This window comes from Jaculus jaculus, chromosome 1 (assembly GCF_020740685.1).
Source record: "Jaculus jaculus isolate mJacJac1 chromosome 1, mJacJac1.mat.Y.cur, whole genome shotgun sequence".
Classification (NCBI taxonomy): Eukaryota; Metazoa; Chordata; class Mammalia; order Rodentia; family Dipodidae; genus Jaculus; species Jaculus jaculus.
In genome coordinates this window covers 160,682,003-160,701,140 of record NC_059102.1, presented here as the reverse complement: position 1 = coordinate 160,701,140, position 19,138 = coordinate 160,682,003, and the positions used below count along the sequence as shown (strand labels likewise).

At 46.1% G+C, this 19,138-nt stretch overlaps 1 protein-coding gene across 4 annotated transcripts in view; it reads left to right on the top strand.

Annotated features, from left to right (window-relative positions):
• Positions 1-4,222: 4,222 nt before the first annotated feature.
• Kdm2a (lysine demethylase 2A) overlaps positions 4,223-19,138 on the top strand; it is a 126,870-nt gene continuing 111,954 nt past the window's right edge. Inside the window, exons 1-3 of one of the 4 annotated variants that reach the window (XM_045147762.1) lie at positions 4,223-4,308; positions 6,010-6,030; positions 7,120-7,222. In XM_045147762.1, the coding sequence (XP_045003697.1) occupies positions 7,181-7,222 (42 nt within the window). In that variant the 5' untranslated portion in view covers positions 4,223-4,308; positions 6,010-6,030; positions 7,120-7,180. Of the gene's footprint in view, positions 4,309-5,099; positions 5,124-5,303; positions 5,360-6,009; positions 6,031-7,119; positions 7,223-19,138 lie in introns of those variants that run through there. The other 3 variants (XM_045147753.1, XM_045147776.1, XM_045147766.1) reach the window with 3 other exon arrangements.

Sequence of the window (19,138 nt, the reverse complement as noted above, 5' to 3'; positions counted from 1 at the left end):
TTGAACTCATGGCAATCCGATCCTCCTACCTCTGCCTCCCCAATTGCTGGGATTAAAGGCGTGCATCACCACGCCAGGCTTTACTTTTTTTTTTTTAATTTAATTTTTCAAGGAAAGGTTTTAATCCAGCTCAGGTAGTCTCAGGCAGTCCTCCTACCTCTGCCTTTCAAATGCTGGGATTAAAGAAGTGAGCCACCATGATCAGCTCTCTTTAACATTTAAAGAACAACTGGAGCCGCGCCTGGTGGGTGCATGCCTTTAATCCCAGCACTAGGGAGGCAGAGGTAGGAGGATCACTGTGAGTTCAAGGCCACCCTGAGATTCCATATTGAATTCCAGGTCAGCCTGGGCTAGAGTGAGACCCTACTTCAGGGGAAAAAAAAAAAAAAAAAAAAAGAACAACTGGAACTAGTTTAACATAACCAAGTTAGAAGTTACTGAGCTTTCTTTCCACATCTAGAATCTCCCCAAATAAGTAGGTGATTTGGGTTTTGACTAGTCACTTTTTTTTTTTTTCATATTTAGAAAAGGGCTGGAGAGATGGCTTAGCAGTTAAGATGCAAAGCCAAAGGACCCAGTTTGATTCTCTAGGACCCAAGTAAACCAGATGCACAAGGTGGCACATGTACCTGGAGTTCATTTGCAGTGACTGGATGGCCTGGTATGCCCACTCTTTCTCTCTCTCTCTGTCTCTCTCTCTCTCTCTCTCTCTCTCAAATAAATAAACGAAAATAAAACATTATAAAATTTTGTTTTGTTTTTTTGAGGTAGGGCCATACTCTGGCCCAGGCTGACCCTGGAATTCACTATGTAGTCTCAGGGTCACAGTGGTAGGAGTTGCACTGTGAGTCTGAGGTCAGGTTGAAGCCACAGAATCCCAGGCCAGCCTGGGCTAGAATGAGATCCTCCCTTGAAAACAAAGAAAATTGCCCCTGTCAGATTTGTTGTTTGGGCCTCATTGCTATTTGCAACTGGGATGACAGGCATGCTCAGGTGGGTCTGCTGGAACTAGGCTTTTTTTAAAAAAAAAAACAAAAAACTTTAAAACAAAAGTTGACCCGGTTGGGCATGGTAGCACCCTCATTTAATTCCAGCATTTGGGAGGTAGAGGTAGGAGGATTACTGTGATTTCAAGGACACCCTGGGACTACAGAGTAAATTCCAGGTCAACCTGAGCTACAGCAAGACCCTATCTTGAAAAACTAAACAGATGCTTGCCTGCAACGCCTAATGAATAGGATTTGATTTCTCAGTAGCCACATAAAACTAGGTGCACAAAGTGGTGCATGCATCTGGAATTCATTTGCAGTGGTAAGAGACACTGGCGAGCCCAATCTCTCTGTCTCTTCTCTTTCTGCTTGCAAATAAATTAAAAAAAATTTTTTTTGAGAGAGGGACAGCCCCTGTGAACAAACACCAGACACGTGCATCCCTTTGTGGGCATGCACAACATTGCGTACTTAGGTCACTTGTGTCTGGCTACTTGGGATCTGGGAAGATTCAAACAGGAGTCCTTGGGCTTTTCAGGCAAGCACCTTAGCCGCTAAGGCATCTCTCCAGCCACAAAACAAAACAACAGAAAGAAACACCCCACAAATTTTGGGCAGGAGAGATGGCTTAGCGGCTAAGGCATTTGCCTGAAAAGCTAAAGGACCCAGGTTCAACTCCCCAGGACCCATGTAAGCCAGATGCACAAGGGAGCACATGCATTTGGTGTTCATTTGCACTGGCTGGAGGCTCTGAGCACCCATTCTCTATCTGCCTCTTTCTCCTTCTCTCTTAAACAAACACAAACACACACATACACACACACAAATTTTTGTTGTTTTGGGCTAGAGAGATAGCTCAGCGGTTAAGGTGTTTGCCTGCAAAACCTAATGGCCTACTTTGATTCCCTAGTAACCACATAAAGCTGAATGCACAACATGGAGCATGCATCTGGTGCTCATTTGTAATGGCAGGAGGACCTGTCATGCCCATTCTCTCTCTCTCTGTCTGCTAGCAAATAAAAAAAATTTTTTTTTTTAATTTTGCTTTTGCAAATTTTTAAAAAATTTTTTTGGTTTTTCGAGGTAGGGTCTCACACTAGTCCAGACTGACCTGGAATTCACTATGTAGTCTCAGGGTGGCCTTGAACTCACTGCGATCCTCCTACCTCTGCCTCCCCCGAGTGCTGAGATTAAAGGTGTGCACCACTACGCCTGGTGTTTTTGTTGTTATTGTTGTTGTTGTTGTTTATTTATTTTGTAGCTACTCCGAGCCAGATAATTGTGGGGTCACACCTGACGTGGATGTGAAAAATTACTGCTTTTGTTTTCTTGAGACCTGGTCTCATTTTGTACCTTAGGCTGGCCCTGAACTCAGGGCAATCCTCCTGCCTCAGCTTTCTAAATGCTGGGATTACTTTATGAGTCACCACACCTGGCTAAATTAGTTTTTTTTGGGGGGGGGGTTGATGTAGGGTCTTGTTTCAGCCCAGGCTGACCTGGAAATTATTTTGGTTTTTAAGGTAAGGTCTCACTCTATCACTCTAGCCCCAGACTATCTATCTGTACATGCAGCAAAACCCTGAGCTGTAGTTTCAGGCTGGCTTCAAATTTATGGCCATCCTCCTACTTCTGCCTCTAATCCCTAGCACTGAGATTAGAGGCATGCTTTGTCACACCTGGCACCTGGGTAAAATCACTGTTTTTTGTTTTTGTTTTTTTTGTTTTTTTTTTTTGGTTCTTTGAGAGATAGGGTCTTGCTGTATCTAGCCCAGGTGACCCGAAATTCACTATGTAATCTCAGGCTAGCTTTGAACTCACAGCGATCCTCCTACCTCTGCCTCCCAAGTGCTGGGTTTAAAGGCATGCACCACCACATCTGAAGACTATTGTTTTAAGATCATATTTTACTGTAGTCTGAAAGATTGAAAAAAGCTTTAAAGTTTTTGGAGATTATTTTCTTTGTATCAATACCATGAAAAGTCTAAGAAATATGAAAGCTACTGGTATCAGAATGAAGAATGATACTGCTCAGTGACTGGAAGGCAAGATGATAACCAACTTTGTTTCTTTGCTTGTTTTTCGAGGTACGGTCTCTAGCCCAGGCTGCCCTGGAATTCACTATGTAGTCTCAGGGTGGCCTCAAACTCATGGCGATCCCTCCTACCTCTGCCTCCCAAGTGCTGGGATTAAAGGCGTGAGCCACCATGCCCGGCGTCAATTATTTTTAAAGACAAAGCTCCTTTCCTTGTCTCCTAAGGATGCTGTGAAACAAAGTGGTGAATGTCTGTAAAAATTCTCAAGTGTGCATGTAGGAAAACCCTGAGCTGTATTAAATAACACCTTAGATTTAAACAGCGCCTCTACCCCAGTTCAAATCATGATAGAATAAGAAGATACCGTTTCTCCCCCCCCCCCCATTGTGCATTAGTAACATCTTCCTAAAAGGCTGTTTATGCTCTTCATGTGATTCATCATGCTTGTCCGTCCTCTCCCAGTCCCATTCCTGATTCCCAGGAATCAAGAGCTTGAAGAGTTGGAAACTAAGGCAGGGAGAAAAAGATTCGTGTAAACACCAGTCGGTCAGGGCATAGTGAAGTCACAAGTGTCAACCTCAAGCACTTGGAATATGTAACGCCCAAGCCAGCGTCCTTTGTGGGATTTACCATTTAAACGGGCCCCAAAGCACGAGATTGGCTGGGGGAAACTGCCCTTGATCGCGGTTGCGGCTGCTCGCATGGCACTGCTCGGTTACCTCCGGCCCTGCTCCTTCGACGTCCGGAGCCTGCCTGCCCCGTCGGGCAGCTGTAGAGCTGCGGGAACCCGTTCGTAGGCAGGGCCGGCGCAGCTCGGGCGGCCGCTTGCCCCGTCGCTGACCCTCGCGCGAAGCTGCGCGCACCGAGAGGGAGACATCTTCCCAGCTGGGCCTCCCGCGCACGCCTCGGCCCGGGACGGCAAGGGCAAGCCCCGGGCGGGGAGAAGAGGCTGGGGACAGCCGGCGCATCTCTCTGCGCGTGGTGGGGGGGCGCCCCGACTCGCCGGGGGCGGGGTCACGTCCCACCCGGGCCGCCGGGGGCATCGCCGCTGCGGAAACCTGAGCGTGGCCGAGAGCAGGGGGCTTTGCTGGGCCACCTCCTGGGCGCCAGAGGCCCGCCGTGGGCGCGCTGGCCGCCGCCGCCCCCGGGGCCGTCGTGGAGACCAGTGTGGCGCACGGCACCTGTGGACGCCCTGGTCGAACGCCTCGGAGCTCCCGTGGGGGAGCCGAGCTCAGGACAAGACATGCTACTCCCGTTTCCTGCCCCTTCGGAGCGGCGAGGAGTGGGTGAGGCCGGGAGCCGGGCCGCTGCACCCTGGACACCTAAGTGCCAAGGGCGGTCAAAGGCCCTGCGGCGGGGGCGCCGGGCCTGCTCCGGGATGGCGGGCAGGTGGGCCTTGGCCCACCCAGCCGGCGTGTGAGGGAGGGCAGTCGGCGGCAATGCGCCCGTTTTCACTGGGACCCCTGGGCCCGAGCAGGCCCCAGTCTTGGGCGTCAGAGTCGGGTCGAGTGCCGCGCCAGCGGCCTGACCCCGGGGGACCCCTGAGTTGAGGCGGGCAATGGCTGGCCAGGGTCAGGTTGCCGGGCCCTCACGTTGTATGACTCAAGTGAACGGGGCGAGAAGGCTGCTGGAGGGCTAGGGGAACCGCTCCCCACTACTTGGGGGGGTGTGTTGTGCTTTGTGGGGGTCGGGGGTCACCGCCCTCCCCGGAGAGGTGGGGGAGGGCGGCGGGCGCAGCTGGCCGGCAAGAGGCGGGGTTACAAAGACGAAGTGTCTGTGTGTGAGGGTGTGTGTCAGTCAGGGTGTGTGTCTGTGTGTGAGGGTGTGTGTGTGGGGGAGGGCGCGCGCGGAGGAGGACGGCTGCCTGCGCGCAGGCGCAGACATTCGGCCATGTCGGAGACCTAGAAGGTGGCCGGCGCGGGGGAGGGCCGGAGGGCGTGCGGACTGACGCGAGGCGGGGCTGGCGAGTCGCGTCGGCGTCGCGGGACGCGGGCGATTCGAGGGCGACGGCGTCCGCGCGTGCGCGCGCCGGCCGTGTGCGTGTGTGTGTCTGCGTTAGTGGGGAGTGACGCGTGCGCGTTCACGTACACCCAGGAGAGCGGTAAGAAAGCGTAGGAAGGCGCTTGAAGGAGGTGGGGGTGGAGGGACGACGGGAGGAGACATGGGCTGGGAGGGGGAGGAGGAGGGAGGCGTAGAGGCGGCGCCTGCGCAGTGCGCGTTGGAGGAGCAGTGTGTATGTGAGAGTCTGACGGGTTCAAAATGGCGGCGGCTGCTTCAGCGGCTCCTCCTGTGTGAGGGAAACAACACCCCTCTCTGGCAGCGGCGTCGGCGGCTACGGTTAGCAGAGCACCTTCCCAGCTCCTGGGCCTGTCGCCGCTCTGTGTCTCTCGGGCAGGGGGCGCTCCGGGAGGAAGGGCAGCGTCAGGGGGCCCATCCCCCGGAGTCTTTCCTCTGCGACTGGGGAATAGCCGGGGATCGTCCCACAGCGCGCAGCCCGGGCTCAGGGGCAGACGCGAGGGCAGCCCGGGCCCCCAGCCGGCGCACAGCGCCGCTCCCGCCCTCTCCGCCCCCCGGGGCCAAGGCCCCGCGTTCCGGGGGGCCGGGCGGCGCGGAGAGCCTCTTGGGCCCGGCCGGTCTCAGCTGATCGGCCGTCGCTCCGGAGCTTCGGAGGCGGCTTGGCCTAGGGTACTGGCGATCGAGGAGGGCGCTCCCCGCGGCCGAGTTGGTCGGGGGTCGGGCTCGGGCTGCTGACCACCGGCGGGGAGAAAGCACCGAGGGATCGTGCTCCTTTCTCCCGACGCCGCCGAGGCCGAGTCCCCAAAGCCAGAAGAGGTTTTATCCAGCAACTGTTAGCCCTCTTTTCCGGGTCGCTGTGACCCTGTCTGGTTACTGGGTTGATCCACGCAAAACCGAAGACGACGTTTGGAATTTAAATTTTCCTCTTTTTTTTTTTTTTTTTGGAATCTTTTACTTCTCACTCGGACAAGAACTCGAGAGCAAAATCCCCGGTGAGAGTCCCCCTTTCTCTCCTCCCTGGGAAGTTTGGTATGCTGTTTTATCTGAACACTTAATGTAAAGTTTCTATTTCTTTTGGAGAGGTGAACTATGGGATTCGGGAGAGATTTGCGGTTCTCCCTGTCCGGCCCTCGCTCGCCCGGGAGGTGCAGACCTAGTGTCCCTCCCGACCGCGGGCGAGCGCTTCCTCCCGGAGGACAGTGCCACGAACTGTTCTGGCAAACTATGTCGTCGGGTCCTTTGAAAGGATGCTGCTAACGTGGCCTTAATATAGTTAACGAAAGGGGTAAAAAAAAAAAAAAAACCAGCCTGCATTCCCAGTGGAAGCCATTATGAGAATATTTAGAAAAATGAAAACCTGTGCTTGGTCTTGTAAGTTAATTGTCAAGCCAAGCGGTCTTTATTAATTTTAGGAAAGGACGTGTTTCCTTCGTATCCGTACATCGAGTCGTTCCATTTATTACTTTATCCAAAGCGATCAAATAGTATTGTCTTCTATTTGCAACTCTCACATTTGTTTTTAGAGTTGTATATATTTTGTATTGGGGTGAACGGGTAGGTCTGGGAAAGAAGACGGTTGTGTACAGCTTTACTGGAGGGATATGGGGAATTGTTTTGGAGTCCTTTTTTTTTTTTTCCTGTAAATCTTGTTTTGTGTATTTCTTTTTTGTCCTCTTTTTATCTTGTCCTTAGTTTCTGATTACCGAGGTGAGATCTAATTTGGTTAGGATCTGGATTAGTTCAGTGCATGGATGGACTTCATCTGGACAGCCGGCACCCTAGATAGAAAGTCTTGGGCTTTGTTGTTGTTGTTGTTGTTGTTAATTAGCGCTGTGGCCTGTCCTTAAGGAACTGAAACCAACATTTCCTTTTGCCTAGACCTCAGACAGTTATGATGTGGCGATTAATGTTGACATGACATGGAACCACTTGCCCAAGAGCTAAAAGGTCCCAAACTCTTGAAGAGCAACCTGATTTCTCAAAGAGTTTAATTTAGCATATAGCTTAAATACTCAAGGCAAAAATAAGTTTGAGAATGACATTTCATTCTTGCTTACATCATTTGCAATTTGGTTCCTAAGGAGGAAGAGGAAGAGCCCTGGAGTGGTTTCTTTACAGCACTTTCATCTGGAAGAGTGAGAGATGGAACCTGAAGAAGAAAGGATTCGGTACAGCCAGAGATTGGTTAGTATATTCAGCTCCCACTCCTTTGAAGCAATTATTTTGTTGGCATTTGTGAACTTGGTGCCATTAAACATTTCAGGTGGCTTTTGTCTACACCAGAGGGTATGAGTGAAGGCATTAATACCTCATTTGGATTTTGAGTTAGAGCCTTAATTCATCCTGCTTGGAAATGGAGATAGAACCTTAACTTTTAATATTATGGATTACAGTAAAACAAAGATTCTTTTTTTTTTAAGCTTAAAAATTTTAATTTATTTATTTGAGAGAGAGAATGAAACAGAGACAGAGAGGCATATAGAGAATGGTTGTGTCAGGGCCTCTAGCTGCTGCAAACAAACTCAAGACATGTGCGACCTTGTGCATCTGGCTTACATTGGTCCTGGAGAATTGAACCTAGGCCCTTTGGCTAATTTGCAAGCTGAGAGATAGAAGAGAGAGAGAGAGAGAGAATATGGGCGTCAGGGCCTCTTTAGCTGTTGCAGACAGAGTCCGGATACATGCATCACTTTGTGCATCTGGTTTTACATGGGAATTGGGGAATCAAATTCAGGGTCTTTTATATATATATATATATATGTGTGTGTGTGTGTGTGTGTGTGTGTGTGTGTGTGTGTGTGTGTGTATTTATTTATTTATGAGAGAAAGAGAGGGGATGGGAGAGAGAATGGGTGTGCCAGGGCCTCCAGCCACTGCAAATGAACTCCAGACACATGTGCCCCCTTGTGCTTCTGGCTTATTTGGGTCCTGGGGAATGGAACTTGGGTCCTTTGGCTTTGCAGGCAAATGCCTTAATCACTAAGCCATCTCTCCACTTGAAAATTCAGGTACTTAGGCTTTGCCAATGAGCACCTTTAAACACTGACCTCTCTCTCTAGCCCAGGAATAAATCTTTAATCAAATAAGTTAGAATATAAATTTTAGGGACAGAAAAAGAACAGTTCTACGTAATTTTAAAGGATCATTTAATATTTGGTTATTTAGTATTTGCAATTTTTTAGCTGGGGCATTAATGTGTTATGGGTTATTTTTAAATAAATTAACACTGGTTATTTTACTATGTTGGTATGTTGTAGTAAGTTTAACACTGGCATATTTGGAGGATTATTGAGGATCAATTGAGGACAGAATACTGGATGCTGATAAAGTTCTGTATTTGGAAGAAATGTATGGGATATGAAATGATATTTTGAAATTTATTTGCAAGCAAAGAGGGAGGGAGGGAAGGAAGGAGGAAAGGGTGCCATAGGACCTCTAGCTACTGCAAATAACTCCAATTTGGGATTAGTTTATATATGCATATGAATAATTTCAATTCTTGTTTCACTTTTAGTTCCTGCTTTATGATTTTCCTACTGGTGTTTGAAATTTTTTTTTCAGCTAGGTGTGGTGGAACATGACTTTAACCCCAGCACTTGGGAGGCAGAGGTAGGAGGATCACTGAGTTCAAGGTACCCTGAGACTACATAGTGAATTTCACGTCAGCCTGGACTAGAGTGAAACCCTCTCTGGGGTGGGGGAGGGCTGGAGAGATGGCTTAGCAGTTAAGGCGCATGTCTGCAAAGCCTAAGGACCTACGTTTGATTCTCCAGGTCCCACGTAAGCCAGATGCACGTGGTGGCACATGCATCTGAAATTCAGTTGCAGTGGCTAGAGGCCCTGGCATGCCCATTCTCTCTCTCTCTTCCACTCTCTCAAATAAATAAAAATAAAATCTTTTTTTAAAAAAATTCAAGTTGGACATGGTGGCACACATCTTTAATCTGGAGACAGAGGACAGAGGTAGGAGGATCACCTTGATTTCAAGGCTACCATGAGACTTCAGCTTGGACTGGAATGAAACCCTACCTTGAAAAACAAAACAAAACAAAACAAAAAAACAACAAAAAGTCGGGCATGGTGGCACACACCTTTAATCGCAGCACTTAGGAGGCAGAGGTAGGAGAATCACTGTGAGTTTGAGGCTACCTTAAGACTACATAGTGAATTCCAGGTCAGCCTGGGATAGTGAGACACTACCTCGAAAAACCAAAAAAAGGAAAACTTTTTTTTCTTAAACAGTTTTTTGTTAATATTATCAACATGTATTTATTTCAGAAATTTAGATTTGAGTTTGTAGAGTAGGATAAGAGGAAAGCCACAGAATTGTATGTAGTATATAAAATTTGTTTAACTAAAAGGTCTGAATAGTGACTAAAGTGTGCTAGGAAGATGGTTCAGTGGTTAAAAGCGCTTGCTTATAAATAAAGACTGCCACGTCAATTCCCAAACACTCATCCTTTCAATTTCCCAACAAATATATGATGCTGGACAAAAAAGTGATGTCTGGTGTTTACATGCAGACACCTGCACAATGGCAAATATATATATATACACATATACATACACACATACATACATACATACATACATACATACATACATATATATATATGGTTTGTTTTTTGGTTTTTCAAGGTAGGGTCTTGCTGTAGCCTAGACTGACCTGAAATTAGTCTCTGGCCTAAGAACGCAAATAATCCTCTGCCTCCCAACTGCTGGGATTAAAGGTGTCTGCCATCACACTCGGCTTAAAAATATTTTTTAAAAGATGACTAAAGAGTTTGTGGTGGTCTTATTTGCTTCTGTTTTAGAGTGAGTTTGGAAGATTCATTTTCTGATGATTCTCACTTAGAAAATTATTTACTTACTAATTTTTTAAGGAGTGGGTTCAAGGTAGGTTCTCACTCTAGCCCAGGCTGACCTGGAATTCACTATGTAGTCTCAAGGTAGCCTTGAACTCATGGCAGTCCTCCTATTCTGTCTCTGAAATGTTGGGAAAGGTGTGCGCCACCACGCCTGGCTATTTATTTATTGATTTATTTATTTTGGTTTTTCAAGGTAGGGTTTCACCATAGCCTTGGCTGACCTGGAATTCACTATTTCATTTGAGGGTGACCTCTACTTCCCGAGTGTTGGGGTTAAAGGTATGCGTCACTATGCCTGGCTAAAATATATTTTTATTTATTTATTGGAGAGAGAGGGAGAGAAAGAAAGAGGCAGATAGAAAGAATGGGTGCACCAGGGACTCCAACCACTGCAAATGAATTTCAGACACTTGCACTACCTTGTGCATCTGACTTACATGGATACTGGGGAATCCAATGTGGATCCTCATTCTTCCCATGCAAGCACCTTAACCACTAAGCCATCTCCTGCCCATGATGATTCTCAGTTTTTATTTTATTTATTTATTTTTCCCTGAGATAGGGGTTCACTTTAGCCCAGGGTGATCTGGAATTCACTATATAGTCTCAGGGTGGCCTCAAACTCACTGTGATCTTTCTACTTCTCCCTCCCAAGTGCTGGGATTAAAGACATGCACCACCATGATTCTCACCTTTTTTTTTTTTTTTTAAAAAGAACTCCTTTGTTCTTAATTTTTTATTTATTTATTTGAGAGCGACAGACACAGAGAGAAAGACAGATAGAGGGAGAGAGAGAGAATGGGCGCGCCAGGGCTTCCAGCCTCTGCAAACGAACTCCAGACGCGTGCGCCTCCTTGTGCATCTGGCTAACGTGGGACCTGGGGAACCGAGCCTCGAACCGGGGTCCTTAGGCTTCACAGGCAAGCGCTTAACCACTAAGCCATCTCTCTAGCCCGATTCTCACCTTTTGAGACAAGGCTCCTTCTAGATTTTTCCTTTTTTAAAAAAAATTTTTTTAATTAATTTATTTATTTAGAGAGAGAATGGGCACACCAGGGCCTTTAGCTGAGAAAGAATTTCAGATGCATGCGCTCCTTTTTGTGCATGTGTAGCATTGTGCTCTTGTGTCACCATGTGCCTTACATGGGACCTGGAGATTTAAATAGGAGTTTTATGCTTTGTAGGCAAGCACCTTAACTGCTAAGCCATCCCTCTAGCCCTCCTTCTTTTTTTTTTTTTTGAAGTAGGGTCTTGCCGTAACCCAGGCAATCCTGGAATTAACTATGTAGTCTCAGGCTGACCTTGAACTCACAGCAGTCCTCTACCTCTGCCTTCCGAGTGCTGGGATTAAAGGCGTGCACCACCATACCTGGCCCTTTTTTGTTGTGAGACAGGTTTTCACAATGTAACCCAGGCTGTCCTGAAATCACTTTGTAGCCTAGGCTGACCTTGAGCTTGCTGAGTGCTAAGATTTCAGGTATAAGCCACCCTGATTGTTTTTTGTCCTTTTTTCCTTTTATTTTGTTCTTGCTTTCCCTCTTTCACTACCCCTCTCTTTCTTTTTAAAAATATTTTATTTAAAAGATGGGTGTGGTGGCACACTTGGGAGGCAGAGGTAGAAAGAGCCATCCATGTGAGTTCGAGGCCACCCTGACACTACCCAGGTGAATTCCAGGTCATCCTGGGCTACAGAGAGACCCTACTTCAAAAACAAACAAACAAAAAAATTATTTATTTGCAAGTGGAGAGAGAATGAGAATGGTTGACCAGGGCCTGTAGTCACTGAAAATGAACTCCTGATATAGGCATCACTTTTTTGTGGAGGAGGGGGTTGGTTGGTTTTTCAAAGTAGGGGCTCACTGTAGCTCAGGCTGATCTGGAATTTACTGTGTAGTCTCAGGGTGGCCTTGAACTCATGGCGATCCTCCTACCTCTGCCTCCCAAGTGCTGGTATTAAAGGCGTGTACCACCATGCCCAGGAAGCATCACCTTTTAAAAAATAAATATATTTTATTTATTTATTTGAGAGAGAGAGAGAAGAGGCAGAGGAAGAAAATAGGCACACCTGGGCATCCAGCCTCTGCAGAAGAACTCCAAATGCATGTTCCCCCTTGTGCATCTGGTTTATGTGGGACCTGGAGAATCGAACCAGATCCTTTGGCTTTGTAGGCAAACACTGTGACTGCTAAGCCATCTCTCCAGCCTGGCATCACTTTTTGCATCTGGCTTTAGATGGTTACTGGGGATTTGAACCTGGGTTGTTAGGCTTTGTAGGCAAGTGCCTTAACCGCTAAGCCATTTCTAGGCCCCTGTCTTTCTTTGGGGATTGTGTTGTGCACACAATCTATCTGTTAGAATTTTTTTTTTTTTTTTTGAGGTAGGGTCTCACTCTGGCTCAGGCTGATCTGGAATTCACTATGTAGTCTCAGGGTGACCTCTAACTCTCGGTGATCCTCCTACGTCTGCCTCCCAAGTGCTGGGATTAAAGGCGTGCGCCACCATGCCCGGTGTATCTGTTAGATTTTAATTCTCTTTTTCTTTTTTTTTTTTTTTTTTGAGGTAGAGTTTCACTCTAGTGCAGCTGACCTGTAATTCACTATGTAGTCTCAGGGTGACTTTGAACTCACAGTGATCCTCCTACCTCTGCCTCCCTAGTGCTGAGATTTAAGGTGTACGTCACCACACCCAACTTAGAATTCTTTATGTGTATTTATTAGAGAGAGAAAGAAAGTATAGGCTTGCTAGGACTTCTTGCCACTGCAAATGAGCATCCAGTACATGCTCAACTTTGTGCATCTGGGTCTAAGTAGGTACTGAGGAATTGAACTCAGGCTGGTAGGCTTTGCAAGAAAGTGCCTTTAGCCACTAAAAATTTCTCCAGCCCACCCATATTATTATTAATAATATTATTATTTTGGTTTTCTAAGTTAGGGTCTGTAGCTCAAGCTGACCCGTAATTCACTGTGTAGTCTCAGGGTGGCCTGTAACTCTAGGCGATCCTCCTACCTCTGTCTTCTGAGTGCTGGAATGAAAGGTGTATGCCACCACACCTGTCTATTATTTTTTATTTTTTATTATTGACAACTTCCATAATTATAGTCCTTTCCTTCCTTTAGCTCTTACATTCTTCTCACCACTTCTTCTGCAATGGACCCTGAGCCTTGGGAGGTGTGATAGAGATGTTTCGGTGCTGAGCACTCTGTTACTTCTTCTCAGTGCTAAAATGTTTTTTGAGTCATTCCATAGGTCACTGTCATCAGAAAGGAGAAGCTTCTCTAACTTGAAGTGAGAGCAGCATTAATATATAGGTATGGAAAGGCCGGGCGTGGTGGTGCACACCTTTAATCCCAGCACTTGGGAGGCAGAGGTATGAGGAACGCTGTGAGTTTGAGGCCACCCTGAGACTCCATAGTGAATTCCAGGTCAGCCTGAGCCAGAGTGAGACCCTACCTTAAAAAACAAAAACAAACAAACAAAAAAAAAAATGTGTGTGTGTGTGTGTGTGTGTGTGTGTGTGTGTGTGTGGAGAGAAGTGCTGGAGAGATGGATTAGCAGTTAAGACACTTGCGTACAATGCCTAAGGACCTATGCAGGGCAGTGCTGGTGGAAACTGGGAAGCACTGCTCCAAACTCCTGATGTATCGACCAAAATAAGAGTTCACCCAAAGTAAGAGTCTCTTGTGCATGTTTAGCAAGGCATGGTGGCATATGGCTTTAATCCCAGCACTCAGGAAACAGAGATAGAAGGGTTGCCATGAGTTTGAGTTGGAGACTACATAGTAAATTCCAGGTCAACCTGGGCTGGAGTGAGACCCTACCTCAAAAAAAGAAAAAGTCTCTAGTAGGCTTTGTAGCATACTACACTCTGGATTCACATTATTTTCCTGAATGGGGAACATGAGGCCTGGCAGGTGAGAGGATAAGTCCAAGGTCAGGTATTTGGCAAGGTGAGCTTTTGAAGCCAGCCAGTATTCTGAAGACATAATACAGAAAGGGGATGTGCCTGTCAGCAAAGATGCTAAGACTGGTTTTGGTAGTGGTTTGCTTCATATATATACATTTTTTTTTTTTTTATTTGAGAGAGGCAGAGACACAGAGAGAAAGTGATAGAGGGAGAATGGTTGTGCCAGGGCCTCCCACACGCAAGTTCGATTATAGTGGCTGGAGACCCTGTTGCACCAATTCTCTCTCTCTCTATCCCTTATTTTTTCATTAAAAAAAAAAAAAGGCCAGTCTGTTGGGCTTACCTCAAACAGAAAGAAAGAAAAGAAATCTGTTAAGAGCTCAACACTAAAGCTGATTTAAAATATACTCACCAAAGCTCATGTATTTTTGTGGAGAGGAGGCAGAAAGATTGTAAGAGCCACAGGATGGGCATTGCTCCCCTCCCTTTTCTACACACAATGACTTACAGCTGTTCTCACAACTCATAACCCACAACCCCATGGTGAATACCAGCAATTCCAATGGGGAGGGCCCTCAGTAGAGTGGGGGCAGGGAGGAGGGAAATGATATTACCATCACATGGTGTGTTCACACAAACATTCTACTTAATAGAAAGAAATAATTAAAAGTTACTGTACAGGGCTGGAGAGATGGCATAGTGGTTAAGGCGCTTGCCTGCAAAGCCAAAGGACCAGGTTCCATTCGCCAGGACCCACGTAAGCCAGATGTTCAAGGGGTGTATGTGTCTGGAGTTCGTTTGCAGTGGCTGGAGGCCCGGGCATGCCCATTCTGTCTCTCAAATAAATAAATAAAAATAAAAATATTTTTAAAAATACATAGGTATGAACATTAAGAAAAGTACTTTCTGAGAGGCCCTGGTGTGCTCATTCTCTCCCTCTCCCCCCTCAAATAAATAAAAATAAAGTATTAAACTTGAAAGAAAAGAAATAAAATTTCTTTCTGGGCAGTTTGGTGAGCATAATATATGTATTTAGCTAGACACCAGCAGGCATTACACCCTTAGGGCTCATGACTTCCCCTGTCATAGGTTTTCAGTGTCAGGCATGTATTTGCTCCCATAGAGCGAGCCTCTAGTCCAATTAGAGAGCGGTTGGTTTCCCTCATAGCAGACATGCCACTATTGCACCTGTTGGCTCATTTGGCCTCACCGATCAAACTTAAGGTTTTCAGTGTTCACTGTTGATTATCGACACTGATGACTTATCTTTCTCCCATGGATTGCTCATACGTAACATAGCTTTTTCCAGCTTTTCTATCAGTTGGTCTACACAGGAGGTTTTTCATCTCAGCTCCAGCAAGATATCTCAGTGACCTTACAGCCCAAGTATGTGGAGTCTTCAGCAGAAGGGTCTTACCATCTATTCCTAGTGGGAAACCAAGAGCCTTGGCAATGGCCTGTAATGTTTTGTGGGCATCAGGGCCCTCCTTGGCCAACAACTTACTGGCCCTGAAAATTTTCTGGTAATAATATATGGCTTCTAGATGTGCCATTGTCCAAAAAAGTAGGTTCCCATATAACTTTATACCCTCTTAGATTTAAAAAAATTTTTTTTCATTTATTTATTTTTTTGCAATGCTTTCATTTAACTTTATTTTTTTTTTAATTTTTATTAACATTTTCCATGATTATAAAAAATATCCCATGGTAATTCCCTCCCCCCCCAACACTTTGCCCTTTGAAATTCCATTCTCCATCATATTACCTCCCCAACTCAATCATTCTACTTACATATATACAATATCAACCTATTAAGTACCCTCCTCCCTTCCTTTCTTTTCACTTTATATCTCCTTTTTAACTTACTGGCCTCTGCTACTAAGTATTTTCTGTCTCACACACATTTTTATTTAGTTATTGGAGAGCAACAGACAGAAAAACAGGCAGATGGTGGGGGGAGGGAGAGAATGGGCGCGCCAGGGCCTCCAGCCACTGCAAACGAACTCCAGGCACGTGCGCCCCCTTGTGCATCTGGCTAACGTGGGTCCTGGGGAATCGAGCCTCGAAACCCGGTCCTTAGGCTTCACAGGCAAGCGCTTAACCGCTAAACTATCTCTCCAGCCCCCCTCTCAGATTTTATTATCCCTACCTTCCACCCTGCCACGCTTTCCTTTGCTCAGTCTCTTCCCCTGACCTCCCTTAGGCCTTTCCACCACCAGTCATCTGTTGTTCTATTTACATATATACAATACCATATATTTCTAGCCCAGGCTGAACTGGAATTTACTAGAGTCTCAGGGTAGCCTTGAATTCACAGCGATCCTTCTACATCTGTCTCCCAAGTGCTGGGATTAAAGGCATGTGCCACCATGCCTGGCTGCCATAATCTTTTTTTTTTGTTACCAAGTCTGCCTCCATCTTTGCTTCCCTTTTTTTTATTTTTTTAAGAGAGAGACAGAGAGAATGAGACTGATTGAACCAGGGCCTCTAGCTACTGCAGAAGAATTCCAGATGCATAGTCCATCTTGTGCATCTGGCTTACATGGGTCCTGGGGAATCGAACCCTGGGTCCTTTGGCTTTGCAGACAAATGCCTTAACTGTTAAAATATCCCTCCAACCCTCCCCCTTTTAATTTTTATTTATTTGAGAGAGATACAGGCAGAGCGAGGGAGAGAAAGGACACATCAGGGCATTCAGCCACTGTGAACAAACTCTAGATGCGTGTTCCACCTTGTGCATCTGGCTTATGTGGGTCCTGGGGAATTGAACCTGAGTCTTTTGTCTTTGCAGGCAAGTACCTTAACCACTAAGCCATCTCTCCAGCCCATGTGCCTGTTTTTGTTTTGCGTGTTTGTTTCATTTTTCTTTGTTGCGCACGGGAAAAGAGAATGTGTGCACCAGGACCTCTTGTGGCTATAAGTGAACTCCAGACATCTTCACCACTTTGTGGGTCTGGGTTACGTGGATATTGGGAAATAGAACCTATAATGGAAGATCTGCAAGTAAATGCCTTAACCTCAAACTCATATTCTCACAGTGATCGTCCTATTTCATCCTCCAAGTGTTGGGATCAAAGGTGTGCACCACCACACCTCTATTTTTTTTTTTCTTGAGGTAGTGTCTTGCTTTCATAAATGTAATCCCCTCCCACCATGCCTTTTCCCCCTCCCAAATTTCCATTCCACTGAATCCCTTCTTTCCAACTAAACTGCCTTCTATTTTGATGTCATTATATTTTCCTCCTATTATGCAGGTCTTGTTTAGGTAGTGCCAGCTATAGTGAAATCATGAATATCAAGGCCACTTTGTGTCTGGAAGATAGCATTATAAGCAGTCTTCCCCTTCTTCTGGCTCTTACACTCTTTTATTTTTATTTACTTATTTATTTAATACAGAAAGATGGTGGGGGTTTGGGGAGAATGGGTACCAGGCCCTCCAGCCACTGCAAATGAGCTCCAGACGCATGCACCCCCTTGTGCATCTGGCTAATGTGGGTCCTGGGAAATGGAACCTGGGTCCTTTGGCTTTGCAGGCAAGTGTCTTAATTGATAAGCCATCTCTCCAGCCCGGCTCTTGCATTCTTTCTGCTACCTTTTCTGCAGTGATTCCTTGAAGAGTATGATACAGATGTATCAGTTGGTGGTAAACACTCCACTGTCATTTCTTCTCAGCACTTTGGTCATTTTTGAGTCACCCAAATGGTCACTGCCATCTGAAAAGAGCTTTTTTTTCAAGGTAGGGTCTTTAGTCCAGACTGACCTGGAATTCACTATGGAGTTTCAGGGTGGCCTGGAACTCATGGCGATCCTCTGACCTCTGCCTCCCGAGTGCTGGGATTAAAGACGTGCACCACCACGCCCGGCTAAGAGAAGCTTTTTATTACAATTTTAGTATCGGTGCTGCTGAAGCAAGTACAAGAAAAGCTTCTCTAACCAAAAGTAAGAGTAGCATTAATATATGGACATATGCCAGGTGTGGTGGTGCACACCTTTAATTCCAGCACTTAGAATGCAGAGATAGGAGGATTGCCGTGAGTTCGAGGCTACCCTGAGGCTACATAGTGAATTCCATGTCAGCCTGGACTAGAGCGAAATACTACTTAGAAAAACTATAAAGATATATGTGTGTGTGTGTGTGTGTGTGTCTATCTACCTACCTATCTATATATATATAGAGAGAGAGACAGACATATAAACACAAGTATTTATTTGATAGAGAAAGAGGGAGGGGGAAGAGAGAGAATGGGTGCACCAGGGCCTCCAGCTACTACGAATGAACTTCATATGCATGCGCCCCCTTGTGTATCTGGCTATAGTGGGTCTTGGGGAATCGAACCTTGGTAAGGCCTCTAAGCCATCCTTCCAGCTCTAAATACAAATATTTAGAGGACAGTTTGGTGGGCACAATAAGTGGATTTAGCCAGACAACAGTAGTAGTTCCCTCTCTAGGGCTTTTGACTTCCTGAGCCATAGGCTTTGGCTAGGTTTTCAGTTCCAGGTATGAATTGTTTCACAGGGTAGCTCTCAAATCCTATCAATGAATGAGTAGTTGGTTTCCCCCAAAGCAGACGGGCCACCATTGCATCAGTTGGTACATTTGGCCTGTCTGGCCAGGCATAAAGCTTGCAGGGTCTGCTACTGGTTAAGACCTCTGATGATTTCTCTCAAAGGCAGTAGGTTGATGGGGAGTAGGTGGCGCACACCTTTAATTCTAGCACTTGGGAGGCAGAGGTAGAGGGATCGCTGTGAGTTTGAGGCCAGCCTCAGACTAAGCAAGTTTCAGGTCATTGTGGGCTAAAGTGAGGCCTTATCTCAATAAAAGCAACAACAAATCCAGAGGATATGTATTGTATAGCTCTTTCCAACATCTTGACAGCTGATCAGCAAGAAAGAGGCTTCCAGTGACCTGTAGCCCAAGCATGTGAAGTCTTCAGTGTTATCCTACTATCTAGTTCTGGTGGGTAACTTAAAAAAGCCTTAGTAATATCCTTTAATATTTTGGAGCCACCAGGGTCCTCTCTGGCTAAGATAATTTATTAGTTTGAGAGAGAGAGGAGAGAAAATGAGCAAACCAGACCCTCTCTGTAAACAAACTGCAGATGCATGTGCCACTTTGTGCATCTGGCTTTACATGGATATTGGGGAATTGAGCCCAGGCATCAGGTCTTGTCAGCATGTGTCTTTAACCACTGACTCATCTCCACAGGCCCTGTGTTTGTTTGTTTCTAATATGGTTTGTTTATTTATTTGAGAGAATGTCTGTGTCAGGGCTTCCAGCTACTGCAAACTCCAGATGCATGTGTCCTCTTGTGCATCTGGCTTATGTGG